Source organism: Trichomonas vaginalis, chromosome III (genome assembly GCF_026262505.1).
Source record: "Trichomonas vaginalis G3 chromosome III, whole genome shotgun sequence".
Lineage (NCBI taxonomy): Eukaryota > Parabasalia > Trichomonadida > Trichomonadidae > Trichomonas > Trichomonas vaginalis.
This window is the reverse complement of record NC_067205.1, coordinates 7,652,591-7,675,882: the sequence shown is the minus strand read 5'-3', so window position 1 is coordinate 7,675,882 and position 23,292 is coordinate 7,652,591. Positions and strand designations below refer to the sequence as shown.

The window sequence follows — 23,292 nt, the reverse complement described above, 5'->3', positions numbered from 1 at the left end:
ATGTCATGAACTCTTATAGAACCACTATATAATAGTCTAGCAGATATACTATCCCAGTCTATATATTCTGCTTTTTTCAAAACCTCTCTCACAATATTTTTCTTATCTAATGGTATACGTTCCATCTTACCTATAGGTATCTTTTCTTTTAACTCTTTCAATATATTGTTTGTGTCTGGAATATGTTTAAGACGGTTCATATAGTTGTCGAAGTCATTGCATATAATCTTTGAGTCAGGGAATATTGTATGGCACAAATGGGATATATAGAAACTTCCACCGAACAAATCTACAAATGTTAGACCATTCGGTAGTTTCTTAAGTTCTCTCAATATAATATCTTTACATCTACTCTTATTTCCAAAGAACGGTAACGGTGGTTTTGTAAAATTCATTTATATATAATAATAAAAATGTTTTTACCCGAAAAGTGACAGAAAAGTGACAAAACATGAAAACATATATAATTTGTGAAAAGCGACACATTATATAATGTTTTCGACCCAGAAGACTAACAATTTTCCGAATAAAAACTTCATTTATACTAAACATCTTCGGGGTTAGAGGGCGCAACGCGCCTGGAAGCCCTCCGAATAAAAACTTCATTTATACTGTATTGCACGAAAACTCGGTTGACTTCACTTATCATGAAAACATTTTTTTCGCAATATTTCATATTTATTTATGCATTTTGAATTATGTTAAATACAATTATTTTAGTTAAATATGTAGGCATATATATTTTTTGGTATTCGAGTGAATATAATTTCGATTTGACTACTTATAATCGATTAAATATAATTGTATTTGGTTCGGTTAAAATATTTTCATTTGATATAGTATAAGTTACTGAATGTATTCTGCAATATATTAGTACATATATCTAACTGTATAATGAGTTTATCTGCCTTTTATATTTAAAATATTACTTAAATGTCATTGGTTTCAAAAATTAGAAGATGTTTTTGATAAAAGAAAAATAATTTATATAATTATATATTGTTTGATTAAAATTGTGTAGATACAATATCAGCGATTGATCAAATTGTTGACTTGAACGTCACAACTTATTAGAAAGCATATTTTAGTCCAAGATTCAAATATGTATAATCAGATGTTATTTAATTAGTGCATAAAACAAAATACCTAACTTAATTCATCTAATTAAACTTGGATTATATTTTGTGATATTCAAGGGCTATATCATAAACAATACCAGATGAAGAAAGACAAAGTTATATTGTAATGTAGCTTATAATTAATCATTTCTTAAGTTTGTTCTCTCTATTATTTTTCTCATGGTTTTTATATAATGGTATGATAAGTGAAGTCAACCGAGTTTTCGTGCAATACAAAACTTCATTTATACTAAACATCTTCAGGGCTAGAGGGCGCAACGCGCCTGGAAGCCCCACTACCTTTTTTTTATGAAGTCCACATATATTCGATGTATTATTAACGAAGTAATTAATAAATAACCTCATTTTTATATTTTGAAACGTTGACAATAAAATTTCATTCAAAAGAACAAAAAAATCAATATCGTTGATATATTTATTGAACCATTCTAATAATAATTTGTAAAAATCAAACTAAAAAGTATTTTTATTTGGCTTAAAAATAATATCTTATAACTCAAAAAATTGAAAGAAAGATCCGCTAATTAAAAATAAAGAACGATTATTTTCCAAACAAAAAATAAACAATTTACAAATTCTTTGAATTCAACAAGGAATCAATAGAATAGGCCGCAGGACAAGTATTATGGTCAGAAGAGTTGTTTTCATCGGAAACATCCCTATATTTGTTACGTAAAACAGTATACCATCTATTTTTAACAGAGCATGATGTTCTTCCTGGCAATTGAAGTGCTATTTGTGTCCATCTGTTGCCAATCTTCTTCTTTTGCTCAAAAATTAATTCATCTTCCCATTTTTCGAAGTGAGTCTTCTTTAATTCTGGTTGAAGTCTGTACATCCATCTTTCTCTGCACTGCTTTGGAGTTCTTCCTCTGACGGACTTTGCAACAACATCCCAGAGAATTGGTGAGGACATTGATACGGCGCGTCTAAGGCACTCGTCTTCTTCTAATAACCAAGGGCCCTTGACAACGTAGTTTTTCTTTGTTTGTTCTTCCTGTGGCATTGGAATGTACATCTGCTGCATTGGCATTGGGATTTGTCCATAATATTGGTTATAGGCGAATTGGGGATAGTTCATGATATTTAATGAATTTGTATATAAAAGTAATCTTCTCAAATATTCTTCGAAGAACCGCTAATTGATAACACAACCAATAATCGTCATATCACAAAAAATAATCACACCAAATGTTAAAATTCCTGATCATCGAAGAATGTTTAATGATATATTTTTCGAACATTCATATCAAATTATTTCCCTGGCAGTTTTTTATGTATTCAATTTTTGATGATCTAAATATTATTTGTAGCACTCACAATGAATCACAAATAAACATCCAGCAAACAATTTTTGTGATGGCCAAACCCTTATTTGAAAGATTATTTTATTTTGAATTTTATAAATTAAAAAAAAAATCAATAAAATATTCATTAATGAGGATTATTAGATTGCAACATAAAAATTTCAACTTGACAGTTTTGAATTGATGAACGAAGGCTTTACTCAAATCTGTTAACCAATCAACTACAGGATATGAATATGCAATAATTCATTGAACTAAATTAAGTTTAGCAGCATTTTTCAATCATATACCGGTCATTTATCAATTAAACTCATTAATCAAAGTCTTTTACTATAACCCTGCAAAATACAACCTCCTCTGAATTGGTTTTCCTTCATTATAATTCGGAAAGAAGTTATCACTTATCAGGTCCTATATATTAATGTGAAATATCTACTTTTCTCAATATACTCCGAATTGATAGAACAAGTATACAATAAACCCATCATTACTGAGAAAGATTGGTCAATTTTTAAAATTCTCATATATTTTTCAACCAGGTTTGATCTGACAATTCATTTCTTTTTAACTTTCGCAAACTTTTAAATATGTTAATCCTAATTCGTAAGTAAAATGAAGTTTTCCAACTTCTTTATCCAAATTTCTTCCTCACCTTTCAGAACACAAAAATAGACTTTAATTCGAATGCCACTCCGATATTATAGACGTTTATTGTTTATCAGATGCTAACTTTTGAATCAATAATTAATTTTATTTTCTGTAGGAGATGACACCTTCTCCAAATGATATTGTTTGTATTTTCTCAATGTAATATTATACGATTTATTTATTCTCCCAACGGATTTCTGAAAAAGCAAGTTCCCTTTTACTTGAAAAGTGAATTTCCTCGTGGATGAAATTTTGACGTCTATAAATATTTCCGTTTCAATTCAATTTTTGAATCAATTTCAATAGTTTACACGGGTGAAACAATTGAGACACCGGGGAACTTCCCTTGTATCATTTATTATTGATGTTATCTCCAGAAGTTGACTTCAAGATCCGCAAGTCTAAACTTAGGTGCAAGGGAGACAAGGCCAGCATGTTAAGGACATTTGAAATGATTTCTCAGAAAGATCCAGAAATTGATGGTTCAACATTACAGAATTTCAGAAATACCTATCTCAAAGGTATCCAAGTCACTGTTATAGCAAGTCTTCTCAGTGCTATATCAAAGGAATATCCAAATTTCCCAAAGATCACTAGAGACACATTAAGAGATAAAAATTTGCTCTATATGACCATCCAGCGCAATTTCTCATTGCTTGAGCCATATCTTAAATCCATTTCAATCTCAAATAGCTTTGGAGACAATAAATTAACCGAAGAAGCCATAATTTCTTCCTTCACAGATTATTTCAGTTCATGTATATCACAATATGAACGATTTGGTTTCATTGACATCACAAAGATATCAAAATCAATCCCATTCATGAAATTCCATTTATTATCTGCCTCAAACGGAAGTGACCAGTTCATTGTTCTTTTCACGAAGAAGAACTCGAACTACAAGTTCATTGCATACTTCTTCTGCAACGAAACAACAAAAGTCGTCAAAAATAGAAAAGGAGACTCTCTTTTTTCCCAAAAGAAAGAGATCGAGTGCGATTTCTTTCCCACAGTTGAGTCAAGCCCGGCCTTTGCAAATTCTATGGAAATAAGTGACGATTTCCAATTGAATTTAACATTGATCCCTTATGACGATTTCCAATTCTTCTGGCCCATGTAAGTACAATCATCCTATTTTTTTGTAGTTATTAAACAAATTATTATTTTTTTAAAAAATCACATTTTTCTATGCTGGGTTTATATATTAAACAGAGTCTAAAGAAGTGATCTATCGATTTATTAAAAAACTGGTTTCATGTATTGCCACAAAAAAGCAAAATTAATAGCAAAATCATAGATGATATGATGATTATTAATATTGCATGTCATTATGTTACTAATGCTTCAATAGATATTCTCAATTTTTCAAATGCGTTTTAACCCAATTCTGATTTAATATATAATTTGTTGGCAATAAAGCAGAAAATTTTGAAAGCCAAATAGGTTCTTGTATATGGTATTATATTCAAAATAAAATTATCAATGGAAGTGAATCAGATTTCATCTACAAACAGATAAGTTTTATTTTGGAGTATAAAGATCTATTTTTGTGTAATTCTATTTGAAAAATAGTAATTAAGCCCAGAATTTCTAAACAAGGTACACATGCATAATGACTTTATAATAAAATTAAAAAGACTTCTATAAATCAGGCAATTTGATCTCAATTTTTTTTATAGGTGTTTGGTCAATTTAAAACCGAATACTCTATTCGATTCATATCATCAACTATGATGTCATTCAATAGAAACAATTTTAATGCATATTAGGTTCATATCTTTTCATTTGAAATTTGAAAACAAATTTATTAAAAATTCTTTGACACCTTACCTTGTCATCAATTCAATCTTCAGCGGTCTGCTCCAATAACATGATAATAATATATTTTTCGAAACAGTCAAATCAATCTGTCATAAATTTCATGAATTAGAACTAAATATCCAAATTTTTATAGTTAGATAACGATATAAGTAAGTAATACTACAGTCAGAATTTCGTTTGTATGCGCGTAAGAATTTTGTTTTTGTTATCTTCTCAATAAAATCAATTTATGTAAAAGAGGAGGCGTTATATAGATGTTGTACTTATAATATAATTTTTCTGAATTTAATTGAATTTGGGAATTGAAAACATATCGTAAAATTATTTTTAGAATATCGGCCAAAGAACACCAATTTGAATACTTTAGTAAACTTATATTTTTGCAAAATATTGAATCAAAAATTTTATTAATGTAATATCCATTATTAATAAGTTAAATGTATTGTGTCAACATTTTGTATCTATAATTTTCTGATAAGCGGACATAAATATTTGAAAGCATAACCAACCAAATTAAAATGTTAGCTATAAAACGGGATATGAATATATACCAATACTTAAAAATCAAAATCTAAATATTTTGTGAAGACCTTTATTTTTTTTAAATGATGTAAACTACAGAAAATTACCTATTTAATTCTTTGTATTGAAAGATAGAGGGAATGTTCGACCCAAAATTGATCAAAGATATCATACAAACAAGAAGTGTTAATAAGCATAAGAGGAAAACAAGCCAAAGCAAACGCGATTATGAAAAAATAAAGAATAGAATTTCCCAAGCTGGAATTCAGATGGACTACGTAGCAGCCTACTTGGAGAAGTTATATGGCGATCATATGACGGTAACAAATCTACTGTCACTTGCTACAAAAATTGCTCAAAAATTAGATTTGAATATTGATCGACTTGCTAAGCGCAATAGAAGTGCACTTATCTGCTGGTTTGCCGAAAATTGGAAAATAGTTTATCCATACTTACCAATTTTTGCCGCAAGTGAACTTGTTAAGATTTCCACTCTCAATATTAATACATTAAGTAGTATTAAACCAATGAGTATTGCACCAAGTAGTAGCTTTCATATTGATATTACAGATGTTAGTCAATTGTTGAATAATCATTAAAAAATTATTGTATCTTTAGTTTTTTTATTTGATATCAATTTATTTGCATATGTATGTGAATGATTATGATATATTATTTATATATTTTATGGTTTTGAAAATTTCTCTCAAAAATTTATCTGACTTTCAATTTTTTTTTGATGAAAAATTTTTGAAAGCATTTTTCGCTAGTTAGAGTATTTTTGACCTTTATATTGTTTAGAATAATTTTTGTATTTTTGAATAGAGAAAAATATAAAAAATCGAGAATGAAAATAAAATTCGAAAATAAATTATTTGTTTGTAGCATCAATACTGTTATGGTAATAGCTTAATGAATTTGTTTGAAAGAAAATAAAAACTGATTGGAAATCATTTTTTATTTTTTGAAATTAAGTTATCATCATGTTATTTGGTAATAACTTTGAATGCAACTTCGATTTTTTTGTTGATTTTTGCTTGTTTTTCTTGATTATTTATTTTAGAATGAAATTGAAATTATTAAATTTAATCGATTGTATATATTAGGGTATCCTCTATAATGAAATAGTATTAATTTTATAGGTTATAAATTTCAATAATTCGTATTCTTTAAATAAGTCTGTAAATTATGAGTTCCTCTATGTTCCTCTTGTATACTTTAAGCAACATACTGATTTCAATGCTTAATTTGTGATATTTTTCAAAAATCATCAATTACTGAACATCAAATTCAATCATGAAATTATTGAGAAAAACGGAAATATTCTCACAAATCATTAAGATTTTAAATTATTCTTTTGCTTTATTTAATATATTTTCTAATAAATTACAATCTATATTATATATAAAACAAAATATACCTCTCAATATTTTTGGATTCAAAAGTTGAACACTGATTATATCATATAATTCTAATCACATGGTCTTAACATATAATTTTATGGAATTCTCCAAATTTATTTCAAAAAAAATTTTGAAAGACCACAAATTTGAAATAACAAAATGGTCAAAGGCAAAATCATCGTCTAAATTTATTCAATTATTGTTTTATAATCAAATTATATAATTAAATCATTTTTAAGATTGAATATAACCGTTCATATGTTTATTTTTTCAAAATTCAACGTTTAATATAAAATTTTATTACCTCATCATCGACACTTTTATCCATTATTTAACTCAATTTATATTTTAATTCAATTTCATTTTTAAACATTTCTCTTTTTTTACATTCTTATTTATTTTGAAATTTTAATTTTTTATTTGAAATCATTGGTAACGGCGTATTTTTCGGGAAAAATTAAGAAACAATTTCACATCTATTAGAAATACCCAAATTTAATATAATTAGTTTTTTATCATTTGATTTTTTTTCATTGATTTTTTTTTTCAAATCTTTGTATTTTTGAACAATAAACACAAATATGCAATGTTTTGTTTCTATATTTTTTAATGATGAATTACATTTTTTTTTCAAAATAATTTCAAATCTCTCATTAATTATATTGCTCCAAATTCTAAGCACAAGATTCCTATAATTAAATATATACACGACCACACTAAGTTTACATCAAACCGGATTCCTCTATTCGAATCATTGAATTCGCACAGAAACATAAATAAATTTCATTGACCATACATATACTGTCATTTATTATTTGAGAATACAATTATACTATATCTAAACGTATCTGTCAAATCATATAGAATTGCACTTTTACCTACATATATCGATGATATATCAGAGCAAATATGATAAGGTTCTGGAAATTGAGTTAAATGGCTATGATTGCGATTGATGAATTAACTACTTCAAATCGAAAATTTTCCAGAAAAAATTCTCCATTCATACTTATTGATTTTAACATTCGTTTGAAAGATATCTAATTTTTCTTTCAATGAGATGATCTCATCTCCTAGATCATTAATTTTTTGATTAAATGATATCTTTCAAATTAGTAATTTCAAGACATTAAAGATATCTATAGAAAAAATGGACAACAATTACATAAAATAACATAATAATTTAAACAAAAAAATAACAAAAAATTAATTCTTTCATGAAATATATTCGTACAGATTAGCTTTTCATGTCAAGCTTCCCTGCAAGAGTATCAGATTGATCAACCAGGTGGATTGTCTTTTCAACAATTTTATCGTTAATTGGATCTTCAACAGGACGAGGCAAGCGTCCGAAGTAGACATTATCACCATTAATCTGTATAATGATATTTTTAATGGTGACGCTACCAATTGATATCGCTGCAATTATGGTCGGAAGTATGAATTCAATTTCGAATGATGGGATTCCGTTATTCGCCTTTCCGTACCAATTTGCATTCTCTGTATTCTTCGCTTCGTCAAAAATCATAGCTGGATTTTTTTCGATTGTAAAATTTTCAGAAAACAACAGAAAATGTTCGGAACTGATTTTCTCCATATTCTCATTGTATAATGTAATGTTTTGTATGGTGTAGAATTCGTCATTGTCGTAACAGTTAAGAAAGATAAATCTGATTTTCTTTGTTTTACGTATTGGCATGAAACCGTATTTATCAAACTTCGGTGTAAGCGAGTTGCTCTCTATAAATAACTGTTTTGTAGCTGGAGGAACCTTCTTTGTTGGGATATCAACACCCAATGTAGCTTCTAACTGACCTCTATAGACAACTATTCCATTAACAATCATTTCTATATCTTTAAAAGCAAGGGATTGATCTTCTGGTGGCCAAATTCTAACAAAGTCTAAAGCTCTCTTGCCATCCAAAGTAAATTTGAGTTTCAATGGGAGGTTATTTGGAAGTGGCCATGAAAATTGCCACATTTTATCATTCTTTCCCTTTATTAGGTTTCCAGATGTAAGAAGACAAAGGTTTTCGGCTTTATCCTCAAAAGGTTCCAGCTTTGATTTCAGAACTTTAAGTCTTTCGTTTCCAGAAGCATAGAATCCAATTGATGAACATCCAATCAAGTCAGTATTACCATAATTTGAATAAATTTTAATGACCACTTCAATCTTTAAACTTGGTAATGATTCTGTAACTCGCCTGGAAGTAAAAGTAGGTTTACAAAGCTTCTTTCTGTTATGTAAGAGTGTAGAAAGTTGGCGTGCGACAACTGGCATACTTGTTCGACGCTTATTTCCGCGAGGGATATTCATAAAAATAAATTTTGTAAGTCAATTTTGAATACTAATATGAAATTTTGATGGATTCTTTTAAAAATTACTAGATATTAGATGATCTATAAGAGTATATAAAATCGAACAAAATTTAAGAAAAATTGAAATGAATAATATTACTAATAAGATCCGAGTAATGAAAAATAACGTCAAATAAGATGTAAATGTAAAGTGTAAAAAAGATTGAATGATTGTTTTAATAATGAATAGAAACACGTTAAATATTGAAAAGAAATTTCAAATGTTATAAAACACTATATTGCCAACATATATAATATAGTTCCACGCATTAATTTTATGAATTGAGAGCGTTTTTTTTTAAAATGATTAGTTTTATCGATTGCTTACTATGCCAAGATCAAGTGTAAAACAATAATCAAAATTTTAAATGCAACCGCACATTGAAAAAATAAATTCAAAATATTACATATAATAGTAAACAATGATAAATTGATAATGACATAAAATTAATCAAAACCGATAAATTCTTTTTTCAATACGAATATCTGACAAATCATCCTTAATAATTTTAAATTATAGAATTTAAATATTTATCAATATTCATGTTTTATATTTCAAACATCCAATCGGATAAAAATTGTAAAATAAAACTTAAGGGTCCACTGTAAAAATTGAAAGTCTCTCAAAATTGAGAGGCGATTTGCAAATAATCGTTATCATATTTTTTCGAAAATCCACTTTTCCTAGTGTTCTGATTAATATTTTGTGAATGTAACAATAAAGTATATGTTTTAGTAAGATGATAATACATTCTATCACTTCAAATCACATAAAAATTGCAAAATCGGCGAGTTTTATAAGAACATGATTTTTTCGAATTTTTTCGCTTCTGGATGCGTGTTTTGAAAAATAGATATTTTCGAATTTTGATTTTAATTTTGTTGTAAACAGAAATTCATCAAAAGTGACACTTCAGAAAAGCTAAAATATTGAATTTTTGGAACTTTTGATAGAGCACGTTTTTAAATATTAATTAAAGTAAATGTATATTTTGTAAAGATTCTTTTTAATAAAAAAAATAAAATTTTGAAGAAGAACACAAAATCTTCTGAAAAATAATATCACATAAACTCATATTATTTTCTAATATATAACTATTTTATATAAAAATCAAATTCAATGATCTTAAAAGCGAAGGATAAACCTCAAAATTTACGAATATAATGAGTGGGAATATAATGCTTATCTATCATAAAACCATATGAAATATCAATTTTTGCTTTACGCCTAATTTTTGACGACAATTAGCAAAAAATGTTAAATGTTAACACTCAGTCCATTTGAATATGAAAAATAAAATTGACTTTGATTAAATGTTTTTATTTATCATGCAATTCTTCTTGCGACCAAAGATTTGAATAAAAGTTCAAAAAATAAGATAGCTTAAAAAATAATATACGGTAGTGTTTACTAATAGATGAATAGTATATAAATTCTATTAAAGTGGATTTGATCCAAAAATATATATAAAATTTGATCATAACTAAAATTGTTTAGTAGTCATTTAAAATGATGTAATTATTCAAATTTTGCTAAGACCCATTCGTCTTTGATATATAACTCCCATTTTTGCATTTCTGGCTCGTACCAAAATTTTGAAACTTCGAATAATTCGTTAGGAGTGTAATTACTATTTGTTTTTGGATTAATATTGAGAGATAAATGTGGTGTATTGTTGTATTTTTCAATGAACTGCTGAACTGAGTCCTTGATTTGTTGAATATCATCCAACTCGTCTGGCAAAAACTTTTCTAAGCTTGGCCACAGGCGCTCCACCTTGCCGTTCTGTCTTGGCATATACGGCAAGGTGTGCTTCCAAACTATTCCGTTTTCCTGCATAACCTGGCCGAATTCACCGCGGTTTTCACCGCCGTTATCGGTCCAGATGCAGTAAGGAATAAACTCCTCTAAAAGTTTTCTTAAAACCTTCGCTGTTGAGTTGGAAGACTTGTTTTTCAATAATTTAGTTTTGAGAACTTTACGTGTCATATCATCCAATATGGCAAAAAATGGAAAAGAAACATTACCGTGAAGGTAATGAATATCGCAGTGCCATATCAAATTCTTTGATATGGCACGATATTTGGTAGGTGGATCTGCTGGTTTGTAATCTCTTTTTGAAGATAAACCTGATTCCATCATAAATTTTTCCACTTGATGATGCTTTATTTTTTGTAAATTGTCAAAAATTTGATCTTTTGTCAAATCTTCTATATTTTCAAATTCTTTTGCAATTTCTTCTTTTTATTTCTCACAATCGGGATTTTGAGCAATATTTTGAAACCTTTTAATCAATAAATAAGTTTTTGAAATTCCTCCTTTATATTGTGAAACACAAGAAGAGTGGGGGACAAACTCGCCCATTGTCACTTTTTCATTAACCTTAAACTTGTAATTTTCATTATTTTTAATTAACCTTATTTCTTTCCCAATTCCTGATTTATTTTATTCACTTACTATTAAAAGTCACATTTTAATAAAATATAATAATTTATTTATAGCATTTTTTACTATACTGTAATAAAAAATTAATTATAATAAATTAAATGTTTATTAAATCAAATGTTTTCTTTGCAATAATATTTTTAATGTTGAGTAAACAATGTTGGGATCAAGTGTATCATTTTTCAGACCTTTCTGAACAGCTTCAAGCATACTGATGCATTCGACTTTTTTAAATTGTGTCATTTCTTCGAAATCTCTTGTGACTTTTTTGATAACTTTAACACTTCTCTCTGAATCCAGACCTTTAATTTGCAACTTAATCAGGAATGAAGGAACAACACTGGAATATAACTCGATGACAAGTTCATCGAGTCGAAGATTTGGTTGTACACCACTTGTATGTGCCGGATACCATTGTGTCAAATTTTTTCTGAAATTAACTTTAAAAGTACTAAGTAAGATCATGAGATATAGCAATATATGTTTAAACCAACTTATATTTTGGTTGTACACCACTTGTATGTGTCGGATACCATTGTGTCAAATTTTTTCTGAAATTAACTTTAAAAGTACTAAGTAAGATCATGAGATATAGCAATATATGTTTAAACCAACTTATATTTTGGTTGTACACCACTTGTATGTGCCGGATACCATTGTGTCAAATTTTTTCTGAAATTAACTTTAAAAGTACTAAGTAAGATCATGAGATATAGCAATATATGTTTAAACCAACTTATATTTTGGTTGTACACCACTTGTATGTGCCGGATACCATTGTGTCAAATTTTTTCTGAAATTAACTTTAAAAGTACTAAGTAAGATCATGAGATATAGCAATATATGTTTAAACCAACTTATATTTTGGTTGTACACCACTTGTATGTGCCGGATACCATTGTGTCAAATTTTTTCTGAAATTAACTTTAAAAGTACTAAGTAAGATCATGAGATATAGCAATATATGTTTAAACCAACTTATATTTTGGTTGTACACCACTTGTATGTGCCGGATACCATTGTGTCAAATTTTTTCTGAAATTAACTTTAAAAGTACTAAGTAAGATCATGAGATATAGCAATATATGTTTAAACCAACTTATATTTTGGTTGTACACCACTTGTATGTGCCGGATACCATTGTGTCAAATTTTTTCTGAAATTAACTTTAAAAGTACTAAGTAAGATCATGAGATATAGCAATATATGTTAGTTAGTATGGTTAACTTGGGTACTGTGGCACTGCGTTCACCGTACACACACTTAGCGAATTTGACACTTTACAAAACCGTTAACGTATATTTTACAACACAAACGACAACACTAACTTAACCTTAAATATTTACAAAACCACCAACCACTTCACCTCACTAATGTTTTCACAAACGACTTCACTACTGTAAAAATAAACGTTCTCACTATCGTTCTCACTAACGACTTCACTAATGTTCTCATAAATTTTCCTCAATATCTTCATCATCAGTGTTAACCCTATTGTAGTCATACTTGAAGCCATAAACTTTCTCTAACTTCTTAACGTACAATTTACATAACTTACCTTCGTCATCGTATGGTTTAATGATATAACTATTTCTATCTTTATACACAGTCAATGAAAAGTCAACTGGTCTCGGATGTATTTGAAAGAACATGTTATGCTCAGGAAGGAAGAATAAATGTTTAAATGTATGTTTGTTATACTGTGGAATTCGAATGAGTTGCTTTTGTTCTGTCATTTACATCCAAATAAAAATTTTCAGTAAATAAAAAATAAACTTAAAATTAATGATATCACCACCCTCACACGTATGAAAACATAGCACAAAAATAAATTTAGGTGAAGTGGTGAAATCTCACCTCTTTTTTCACCTCTTTTTTCACCTCATGAATTCATTGCTTTATAACTCTCTTCCTTGGTTTCTTTTTAGTTGCTTTCTTCACGTCTGTCTCCAACTTGACTGTCTTTCTTCTTCGTCCGTAATGATACCAGTTACTTCCACCAGTCAATGGGTCAAATGGTCTTTCGTAAGGGTTTCCATACATTCCATAGGGACCATACGGAAGAACTGCTGGTGGAGGAAGAGTTCCATCGACTCTATTTAAATGCATTGTTTCACCTTTCATCTGGTCATTAAAGTCTTTTGCATGTTTTGCAAACTCATCGTCCTTTCCTAAAGCATTTTCTGACTCAGTCGCAACCAAATTGGATGCTTTATTTATGAGCCCTATTTTATTTAATCTTAACTTCTTTGCAACCCAGCCTCCAATCTTTCCTTTATTTGCATCTAATGTCTTCGAAACTCTTCCTCCACTCATTTTATTTACTGCGTCATAAGCCCCAAGTGCTTTTGCTCCAAATGCTAATGCTTTTGTTCCCATTGCGCCTAAAGCTGCCCAAGCTACCATTTACACCATATTAAAATCATCTCTCTTCAATATTATCTCATAAAAGTTCTCGTTACTGGAGAAAGTCAATGAAACATAAACATTCTCACGGGCTTCGCCCTCACCGCTTTGCGGTCTATCTAACTTCTTTCTTATCTCATCTATTCGCTTCAAAATGTCTGAACAATTGCTAACATCTTCTACAACAGTTATTTCATCATGACTGACCTTCAAGAACAAGCTCATTTAATATGCAATTAAAATCATCTCAATAATGAGTCCATCCTTTCCATCTTTAGGTAGCACAACATCTTTCATTGAAGAAGGTTCGACAAGTCTTATGTTAAACTTACTGACAAAGTTTGTTATACTATAATGCTTCGGCGGCGAATACATGTAGTTTGAAAGACATAATATAGATTCTTCAGCAAATTCACTTATACTGGATTTTATAACAATGTTCTCACGAGACCAAATACCACCAATTGACAATCTTGTAAGCAATCCTGCTGAACCTTCTACTGTAAACGTCGATGGTAACATTCCACGAAGGTCATCTATTGACATCGTTGAGTCACTGAATTTAAATATTTTCTTAAAGCAATCGTCATTATCTAACCATGCAATAGCTTTGAAGTTTTCATTCGAATATACATCTGCTTCATTAAATGTAAAACCTGACTTCTTTGCAGAGATGACTTTAAAATCTATTGAGTTTGTTTCAAAATTATATGCTATGGTAACTTCTGAAGGTAATGGATGCCCTTCCGCAGTCAGTTGTTCTCTCACTACCGTTTGAAGCTTTGTGTTAAAAACTTTCATGTCATCTCCTGTGTCTAGGTTCACATACACAGCAATGGGAAAACTATCTTGCTTCTTTGTTTCATCATTATACCTCAAAACATTAAAGTTCTTCAATAATATTGTCCTTCCTGCTGGAATACTTCGAACCTGTCTGATTTCAATAGCTTTCTCACCTCCTACATACTCTACCCAGTGTCTTGGATATTCATAAGTATACTGACTTTCTTGAATTTTGGTTGGTTTCATCATAACGTGTTCATAGTATATCTTTATACTCTTGTCAGTTAGACTCGGTGCTATGTTCTGAATATTTCTGACTTGCATTTTTAATGGAGATAAAATGAAGCATTTAATACATGACGTAGATGAAGACATGAATGAAACTACAGACAAACTTAACTCTTCTCTCATTCTTCCTTTCAGCAAAGATTATGATTCTGTTCAAATGGTGTGTATTTCTATTGTGGAAAGATGGGTTCAGGTAAGACATTTAACCTCATTCGTCATATACTCATAACAGAGCGTTTAGGAAAGATTCATATTATGACCAAATCATTATATCAGCAACTTCAGACTCTATGGACTCAACAGCGAAAACATTTATGTCAAAAGTTCAAGCTCTGTCGTTAAAGTTCCAGACAGTGAACTCATTGAATTTCTTCAACGTTACGTTCGACGTAAGAGGAAATATTATGCCATCGTTGAATTTATACAGTCAGGAATGCAAAAGACTTCAGAAGAGATGGAAAGAATTATTGACAAACACCACTTACGTCAATACTCAGGAGTTTACGATATGAAACGACTTACAAACTACATTCTGTCAAAACTTTCAAAATACCCCTTCAAAAAGTATCCTTCAAATACTCTGCTCGTTTGCGACGACTTCGCCGGAAAAGGTTTAGTGTCAAAGCCTGACTCACCATTAGCTAACATCATTACTAAAGTCAGACATTACCACTTAACTGTAGCAATACTTATGCAAACATGGCGTTTTCTTGCTTTAAACATAAAACGTCTCATAACTGACTTCGTTATCTTTCAAGGTTTCTCACGTTATGATATTGAACTCATTTGGAAACAGTCAGGTATAACATTACCTTTTGAAGAAATTTGGGAAGCATATAAGTCTCTCATCTCTCCTCGTTCATACCTTGAGATTCATATCATGACTAATACCATTAAAGTCAAAAATATTCCATGGGAACGACCAACATTGTTTTAAAGTTTAACCTTCAATTGACTGATGGTAAACAAATTCCATGCATCTCTGTCGCCATTTCTGTTAATATTTTTGCTGTCATTCATATCATCCACTTCCCATCCGTTAGCTTTTGAGGATATGCGTTAGAATAGCTGTTCTTAAATGAAGGCTTTTCACCTTTGAGAGCATAAACTCTATAACTTTCTGCATACTTTATGTTTGAACCTCCTGAGCCATCATTGACATAAATTTTTATAGGCTTCCACCCTTTGTTCATGTTCCTGCTTCTTCCCTTAGCTCTTTTGTTCAGTAGTTCTACATCTTTATACACAGCACCTGTCTCAGTGAATTCAACAATATTTTCATTCGTTAGCTTTACATTCAAACCCTTGTCGAGTATATTTTTTTCATACATATAAAAGGTTTTTTATTCTATATGAAATGAGAAGCAAATCCATCTTAGCTGGTGCCGTTAATGTTCCAATTGAACCAACATCAAATGTTGACTCACGAACGACAAACAATATTGTCATAAAGAACTATAGTTCAGAGTGTTTGAAAGAGAACCAGAACTGAAATCCGTGAATTTAAACAGCTTCAAACGCTAACGCTACATCAGATGTTAAGTTAGAGTATCCACCACTGGACCAAATTCTTTCAAGAGAAGCCAACGACAACCCTTACACAAATGTTCAAACAAATCCTTCAGATAACGTAGACCATTACCTTCTTCAGTTATACCAAACAATTTTACTCAAAGACGATAAGAAGCTTTTGACAAATCTTATAAGCAAGAACCAAATAATTCTAACAAAGGAGGACCTTGAAAATGTTATATCACGAATAACAGGGAAACAATGTGTCATTGACTATCTCGACCCTGAAATCGAATGCTGTGGTCAAACGCCACCATTCATGAAAATAGGTAACATCCGCATCATTGAAACACCAGGAACTACAGGAGTTGAGTTTAAGTATAAATATTCGAACGAGTATACAAAACTTTCAACAGAATATAAGCTTTGTTTGAAATATGTTTTAGTAAATTAAAGCAATTTGTAATATCTATCCAAAACTTCTTCAACAGTATCGAACTCATCTTCATAATGCAAACCTAATCTTATTGACTTGGTGCAGTTTTCACTAACACAATATAGCGCTTTGCGCTCGGCGCCTTTGACGCCTTTTTCTGTTCTCTTGACTGACATAACTAACTCATTTGTTTCATCAAACAGCAATAACCAAAGTTCATGACCTAATACATAACATTCATACTTTATATTTTTAGCTCTGAGTTCTCTTGTAAGCTGTTGCATTTAATATTTTCTAAAAAGTCAACTTCAACAGTCATTCGCACTGGTGCCTTCAGTTCTACAGGCTCTCCTTGAAAGTCAAAAGTCTGAATTGCATGTCTTTCAAATTATGAGGACTAATGCGAACCCATTTACCTAAATGAGTTACTATGACAGGAACGTTTGGAATGAACATTGAATTGACTGCATAACAGAAGGATTTATATTCTACTGAACCTTTACTATTAACTCCTGAAATACCTGTGACATTAGCTATTTTTGACTCAACGTATAAACAATTACCATAACATACGTATGGAACAGATTTCATCTCAATCGTTTTGTCAACACTTTTCAAAGGACATGTCATATGGTATGCTCCCAGAAGCAATTGAACTCTATGACTCATTCGTGTTATCTTAAACTCCTTCGCATAACTGAACTTCAAAACTCCTGCAATAAGTTTAACATTCATTAAGTTTTCTTCGTTCTCCTTGTTTATTGTAGTATTTATGAGCGCATTTAACACTCCAGCTAATGTTTCCATCTTATATTCTACATTATTGTGAAATCTTATTTCGTGCTTCTTTCCATCTATTTCAAGCTCCATGAAATCTGTTTCATCTGTTATAACGAATGAAGCGATAGTATTGAAGTCAACAACTCTGAAAGCAAGCGCTTCATTCTGAAGACCTAAGTTTGTTTGTAGCTTTACTGTCCCGTATTCGTTTGGGTCTGTACTTTGCAAATAGAACAACATTTTATTCTCATTAAAATATGAGTATTGCTGCATATGCGTATGAAGCTGACAGAGCTAAACGTTTATATTTTGGTCAATACTCTCTCACACTTACTGACAAATATATTGTTATTTCTGATGGAAATACCGAGAAATACATAACATGGAAGGACTATGAAAAGTTTGACCCTATTTTAACTCCATGCACTATGCCATTCATTGTAAATGGTGAAGTTGTCATGAAGAACGACACAACTGTTTATAGGTCTGTATATGAAGCGTTAGAATATATGTTGAATTATAATCCCGAAAGATTTGACCCAAGCACTACGTCATGTACAATGCCTTTTATTAAGGATGGTGAAATCGTAAGAGTTCCGAATTCAACGGTTTACACAGCTGTTCAAAACAGTTTACAAAACATTTTAGCGAATATCTTTAATTCAGAAACTACAGAAATAAAATTACCATATATAACAGATGCTAAAGAAATTAAATCAAAAACGACAACATTATTTACGTCACTTAATGATTTAATGACTTATATCATTAATATTCCTGCACCAACTACAGCATTTGATCCAAACTCGACGGTTTGCAGTGTACCTTTCATAAAGTCGCAAACGGACTCTTTGAGTCCTGAAGGTCTTTCAGACCGAAGCGACCAGGGCGAAGCCCATGACAGTTCATTAATTGTTTTAAGGGATTCAACAGTTAATGAATCATTAAAGGCGTCATTAATGAAAATCATTGATTTTAATTCATTCACGAATACATATAATTCATTCATTAATGTTTCATATGCTTCTAAAGAAGGTGAGCCAAAAACTATCGATAAAGCGGTGTATGAAATAAAAGCATCAACGACGAAATTGAATTCGTTAACTTTTGACGGTGATAGTTTCGTTAATGACATAACATCGGGGAAAACAATTTTAACGAAAGAATATTTAAAATCTCATGTTAGTGAGTTCGTTGAAATTGAAAAAGAAGGTGGAATTAAGTTCGATCCACTGAATTTCATTTTCAGCTTAGCGAATGCGGGTGTTAGTTTCGCTGAATGGACAACTATACAGAGTGAAATAAATGCAATATGGACGTTTTTGGGGTCAAAAGCGGGAATGGGTGAGCTTGTAAATGCTGCAAGAACATTAGGTGAAACAGGAAATTTTGTAGATGGTTTTAAAAGACTTGTTTCAAATGTTTTAACAAACACAAAGAAATTATTTAGATATACCATACATAACGGACGGATTTTCGAACAGGTAGCAACAAACCCTCCGGTTATGGCTGCGTTGATGATGGTTAGAGATATAAAACCACGTAACGACGGGAACGAAGAACATGAACAACAGAGCCCAACGGGCTCAGAGCCACATAGTGGCGAGGATACTGGTCGGGTTATTCAAGACATTAAAAACGTGTATCCTGAAGTTATTGATTTATTTAGAGGAGTTAATGATTCAATTTCAAAACATTCTATAACCCTCGATGAAGAGAATAAATTAACAGATTATATATTCGTCATTATTGCAGAATTAATGAAGAGAATAAATGAAAAAGGAATTGGTGATATCATTAATGTCAGCGATGTAATGATGAAAAGAAATTTTGACTCATTATTTACAAAACCGAAAACAGAATATAGTCTTTATGACGTAATTACCGAATTAATGAAAAAGATTAATGATAATAAGAGTTCTGGCGGAAGAGTTGAATTAGAAGTGAATGATGTTAATGAGAAATTAGCCGAAAAAGCAGATAAAAACCACGTTCATTATATAACTTCAGACGAACAGATTATAACGGACTACCATGGATATTTAACACGAAGTGATGAAGCGAAGACAAAAAATGTTAATGAAAGAAGATATAAATACATTCGTGCTAAAGGTTATGACATAAGCTGTACTGTACAGTATGACACAGGTAAAGCACCAGAAGCATTTAGTTATAACGATGAAATTTATGCCTCTACTTTCTCTGTTAATGGTGTATTAGTTGAACCAAGATTTATGTTAAGAGTTAAGGCAAAAATAACGTTTGAAGATGCTATTAAAAGTAAAGCTGACAAAGTTGAACTTGACGCAACGAACAAAGTTTTGAAATCTCATAAACACAACATCTCCGATATAAATGAACTTCAAACTTCTTTAGACAGTAAAGCTGACAAGAACCATACACATAAATCCTTCACTACTGTTAGAGCAGACGACATAATATTGAACTTTGACCTTGGTTCAAGTGCACCATTAGAAAATCCAAGTACAAGCGTAAAAGATACTCTTAACAGTTTAGATAACAGTTGCAGGAACATTGAAAGTCATGCCAGAAACTTTGAAGCACATGAACTACCAGCAATGTTAGATAAGAAAGCAGACAAGAACCATACACATAAATCCTTCACAACTGTTGCTATAGAAAGTATTGAAGGAACGGTTGAAGAAACTGGTGGGAGGGCGGAGCCCCGCCGCACGCGGCTGCATTATATTGTAAACCTCCTAACTTTCCACAAGGTTTAACATCGGATGACGACATAACGACGATGAGAAACATTAGATGTAAAGATGTTTATGTCATGAAGGATGAACATAATATTAAATTCACTGCTCAAGATTTATATGACAAGAAAGCAGACAAGAACCATACACATAAATCCTTCACTACTGTTAGAGCAGACGACATAATATTGAACTTTGACCTTGGTTCAAGTGCACCTTTAGAGAATCCGAGTACAAGCGTAAAAGATACTCTTAACAATTTAGATAAGAGTTGCAGGAATACCGAAGATCATGCCAGAAACTTTGAAGCATATGAACTACCAGCAATGTTAGACAAGAAAGCAGATAAAACTTATGTGGATGCAGAACTAACAAAGAAATTTTCGAAACCAGATACAATGACATTTACAACAGAAATTATAAATGGTGAACCAGCAACTCCATTTGAATTTGTTAGAGGTCTTCAACCAGATACTTTTGAATTTTTCTTGGATAATTCTATTGAACTAACATTACATTATAAAAGTGGAACAAATGCAACATTTCATCCGGGAGATACATTCCAAATGGTATTTAATGACATAAGTTCTTTAGAATATGTTTATAGAGTTATGAGCATATATGATTTAATATATCCTATAGGAGCTGTTTATACGTCTATGAATCCAATAAATCCAAACACTTTATTTGGTGGTAGATGGTATGAAATAGTTGACAGTTTTCCATTCTACACTAATACGCAGTCAATGAAGATGGGAGGTTCAAAGAAAATAGGTATTGAAAACCTTCCTTCACATATGCATAGGTTCAGTGGAAGAACATCTGTGGAAGGAAACCATTCACATTCAATAACAAAAAGAGGTTATACAAATCTTGCAGCGGGTTCGGATAGACAGGGAATGCATAGATATGATATCACAACTGACCCCAAAGATGTTAGCACAGGTATTTTCTGTGGAACTGCAGGAAATCATACACATGTTGTAGCTGGTATTACAGACCCAGCAGGTAATGGAAAAGATTATATGCCTCCTTATATAACAATGCACGCTTGGATACGAGTTGGTTAAAATCTTTAACTTTACATAAATGAGCTTGAAAGAAGTATTCGAACAACATCCATGGAGGTCATTTAAGAAGTTCAATGAAGCTGCAAAGAGTTCGGGATTTACTAACAGAGCTGAAGTGAAAAGGTTCTTTGACAAAAATGTTGTACATCAAACAAAAATAAATCCTTACGACTACTTTTTACCAATTTACTCCAACACTCCTGACGCATACCAATTTGACACTCTCATTCAAAGCAGAAAAGGAGGACATAAACCATTCCTCATCTTCATAAATGTTAACACTCGTAAAGCATATGCGTATATAATGAGAAATAAAGGAACTCATGAAGTGTTAAGAGTTTTACAAAAGTTTGTAGCAGAACATAGCCCAAGTATTTTAACATCAGACCAAGACGGTGCATACCTCAGCAACGAAATCACAGAATTTCTCATTAAGCATAACATAACTCACTACACTACTGAAGACCATAACCATAACATACTCGGTATCATTAACCGCTTCATAAGGACTCTCAGAGATTTAAATCAAGAGCGAGACTTTACCGAAGAAACAATGAAACATTTTCTCGAAGTATATAATTCCTCAACACATTCTACAACAGGACATACACCAAATTCAATGACACAACAACAAGAAGAAAAGTATATACAAAAGAAACGAAGCCAAACACAAAATATCAGAAATTCAACACAATTTACTCTCATTCCTGGTACAAAAGTTCGTGTAGTTCTTGACGACAAACCATTGACAAAGAAACGTTTAAGGTTAAGTCGAAATTATTATATCGTAGACTCTACGCAAGGTAATGGATATCTTATAAAAGCTGCTGACGACTCCATAGCATTTTACCCTCGACATAAATTAGTCGAAAGTAGTAATGGCAAACTTGCTGAAACCATTGACGAAGCAAAGCGAGGAGTGGTTATTGAAATACTTGACTATAACACAAACGATGACACTTATAAAGTAAGATATGAAGGAGGCGTTGAAGATGTTATACCATCTAAGAACTTGAGAGAATCTAAACCAACTCATCTGGGACCATTAGAGCGGGAGTACTGGAAAGATAAAAACATGCCAGAAAGAATAAGAAAATTCTTCTAAACTTTTTCGTTGGATGTAAATCAGACAAAAATATAATTTAGGTGAAGAGGTGAGATTTCACCTGTTTTCTCACCTCTTTTTTCACCTCTTGAACTTTTTATAACATTCGGTCATAACTTCATCAATTTCATTTAAATCACGATTTAAAAACTCATTGACTTCATCTTCAACCGTGTCATCTTGTAATAAGAATATTTTCTTTAGTTTCATGTCAACATCCCGAACAGCACAAAGGATAAAATCATATTCATTTCTTCCGTTAAACATACTTTTTCTTTCTCGTTCATCGTTAAATAAATTATTGAAAATATAAACAGCGGTGTAAAAGTTATGTACTGTGTTAAATGTTGAAGCTTCACCTATTTTAGATTTTAGGATTCTTTTAGTAAGTAAATTGTTATCGTTCTTTCTCTTTTCCTTATCGTTCATGTCGAATCTGTCGAACCACATATCCTGTATTTCATCGAATTTACGAACTATAGAATCCGTCATTTCCCTGGTTAATGAGGGGTAATCATTATTAATTTTTTCATATAATTTGTCCATAT

General features: G+C 30.8%; 9 protein-coding genes and 1 pseudogene across 10 annotated transcripts, besides 3 other annotated features; 5 read left to right on the top strand and 5 right to left on the bottom strand.

Annotated features, from left to right (window-relative positions):
• Positions 1-1,560: 1,560 nt before the first annotated feature.
• On the bottom strand, positions 1,561-2,246 carry TVAGG3_0660190 (RNA polymerase II transcription regulator recruiting protein; the record flags this gene model as incomplete). The annotated part of the gene is made up of 1 exon (XM_001312530.1): positions 1,708-2,220. The coding sequence occupies one exon, from the start codon at positions 2,218-2,220 to the stop codon at positions 1,708-1,710; it is 513 nt and encodes a 170-aa protein (XP_001312531.1).
• A 1,106-nt stretch (positions 2,247-3,352) lies between these two features.
• Positions 3,353-4,241, top strand: TVAGG3_0660180 (uncharacterized protein; the record flags this gene model as incomplete). Its single annotated transcript, XM_001312531.1, has 1 exon — positions 3,459-4,214. One exon carries the CDS (start codon positions 3,459-3,461, stop codon positions 4,212-4,214), a length of 756 nt encoding a protein of 251 aa, XP_001312532.1.
• Positions 4,242-5,577: 1,336 nt separating this feature from the next.
• TVAGG3_0660170 (uncharacterized protein) lies at positions 5,578-6,036 on the top strand (the record flags this gene model as incomplete). Its single annotated transcript, XM_001312532.1, has 1 exon — positions 5,578-6,036. One exon carries the CDS (start codon positions 5,578-5,580, stop codon positions 6,034-6,036), a length of 459 nt encoding a protein of 152 aa, XP_001312533.1.
• A 1,984-nt stretch (positions 6,037-8,020) lies between these two features.
• TVAGG3_0660160 (DUF4557 domain-containing protein) lies at positions 8,021-9,204 on the bottom strand (the record flags this gene model as incomplete). Its single annotated transcript, XM_001312533.1, has 1 exon — positions 8,078-9,157. One exon carries the CDS (start codon positions 9,155-9,157, stop codon positions 8,078-8,080), a length of 1,080 nt encoding a protein of 359 aa, XP_001312534.1.
• Positions 9,205-10,078: 874 nt separating this feature from the next.
• Positions 10,079-10,116: a mobile genetic element.
• Positions 10,117-10,717: 601 nt separating this feature from the next.
• On the bottom strand, positions 10,718-11,338 carry TVAGG3_0660140 (integrase catalytic region-containing protein; the record flags this gene model as incomplete). Its single annotated transcript, XM_051241996.1, has 1 exon — positions 10,718-11,338. One exon carries the CDS (start codon positions 11,336-11,338, stop codon positions 10,718-10,720), a length of 621 nt encoding a protein of 206 aa, XP_051088583.1.
• A 202-nt stretch (positions 11,339-11,540) lies between these two features.
• Positions 11,541-12,855: a mobile genetic element.
• Positions 12,856-23,292: part of a mobile genetic element that runs on past the window's edge.
• Positions 13,535-13,960, bottom strand: TVAGG3_0660120 (protein of unknown function, DUF4107 family; the record flags this gene model as incomplete). Its single annotated transcript, XM_051241995.1, has 1 exon — positions 13,535-13,960. The coding sequence occupies one exon, from the start codon at positions 13,958-13,960 to the stop codon at positions 13,535-13,537; it is 426 nt and encodes a 141-aa protein (XP_051088582.1).
• Positions 14,486-15,082, bottom strand: TVAGG3_0660110 (uncharacterized protein; the record flags this gene model as incomplete). The annotated part of the gene is made up of 1 exon (XM_051241994.1): positions 14,486-15,082. A coding segment is annotated over one exon (597 nt), but the record flags the coding sequence as incomplete, so codon positions are not given.
• On the top strand, positions 18,308-19,223 carry TVAGG3_0660100 (uncharacterized protein; the record flags this gene model as incomplete). Its single annotated transcript, XM_051241993.1, has 1 exon — positions 18,308-19,223. A coding segment is annotated over one exon (916 nt), but the record flags the coding sequence as incomplete, so codon positions are not given.
• TVAGG3_0660090 lies at positions 19,610-21,639 on the top strand (annotated as a pseudogene). The gene has a single exon. A coding segment is annotated over exon 1 (2,030 nt).
• Positions 21,755-22,744, top strand: TVAGG3_0660080 (integrase core domain containing protein family; the record flags this gene model as incomplete). The annotated part of the gene is made up of 1 exon (XM_051241992.1): positions 21,755-22,744. A coding segment is annotated over one exon (990 nt), but the record flags the coding sequence as incomplete, so codon positions are not given.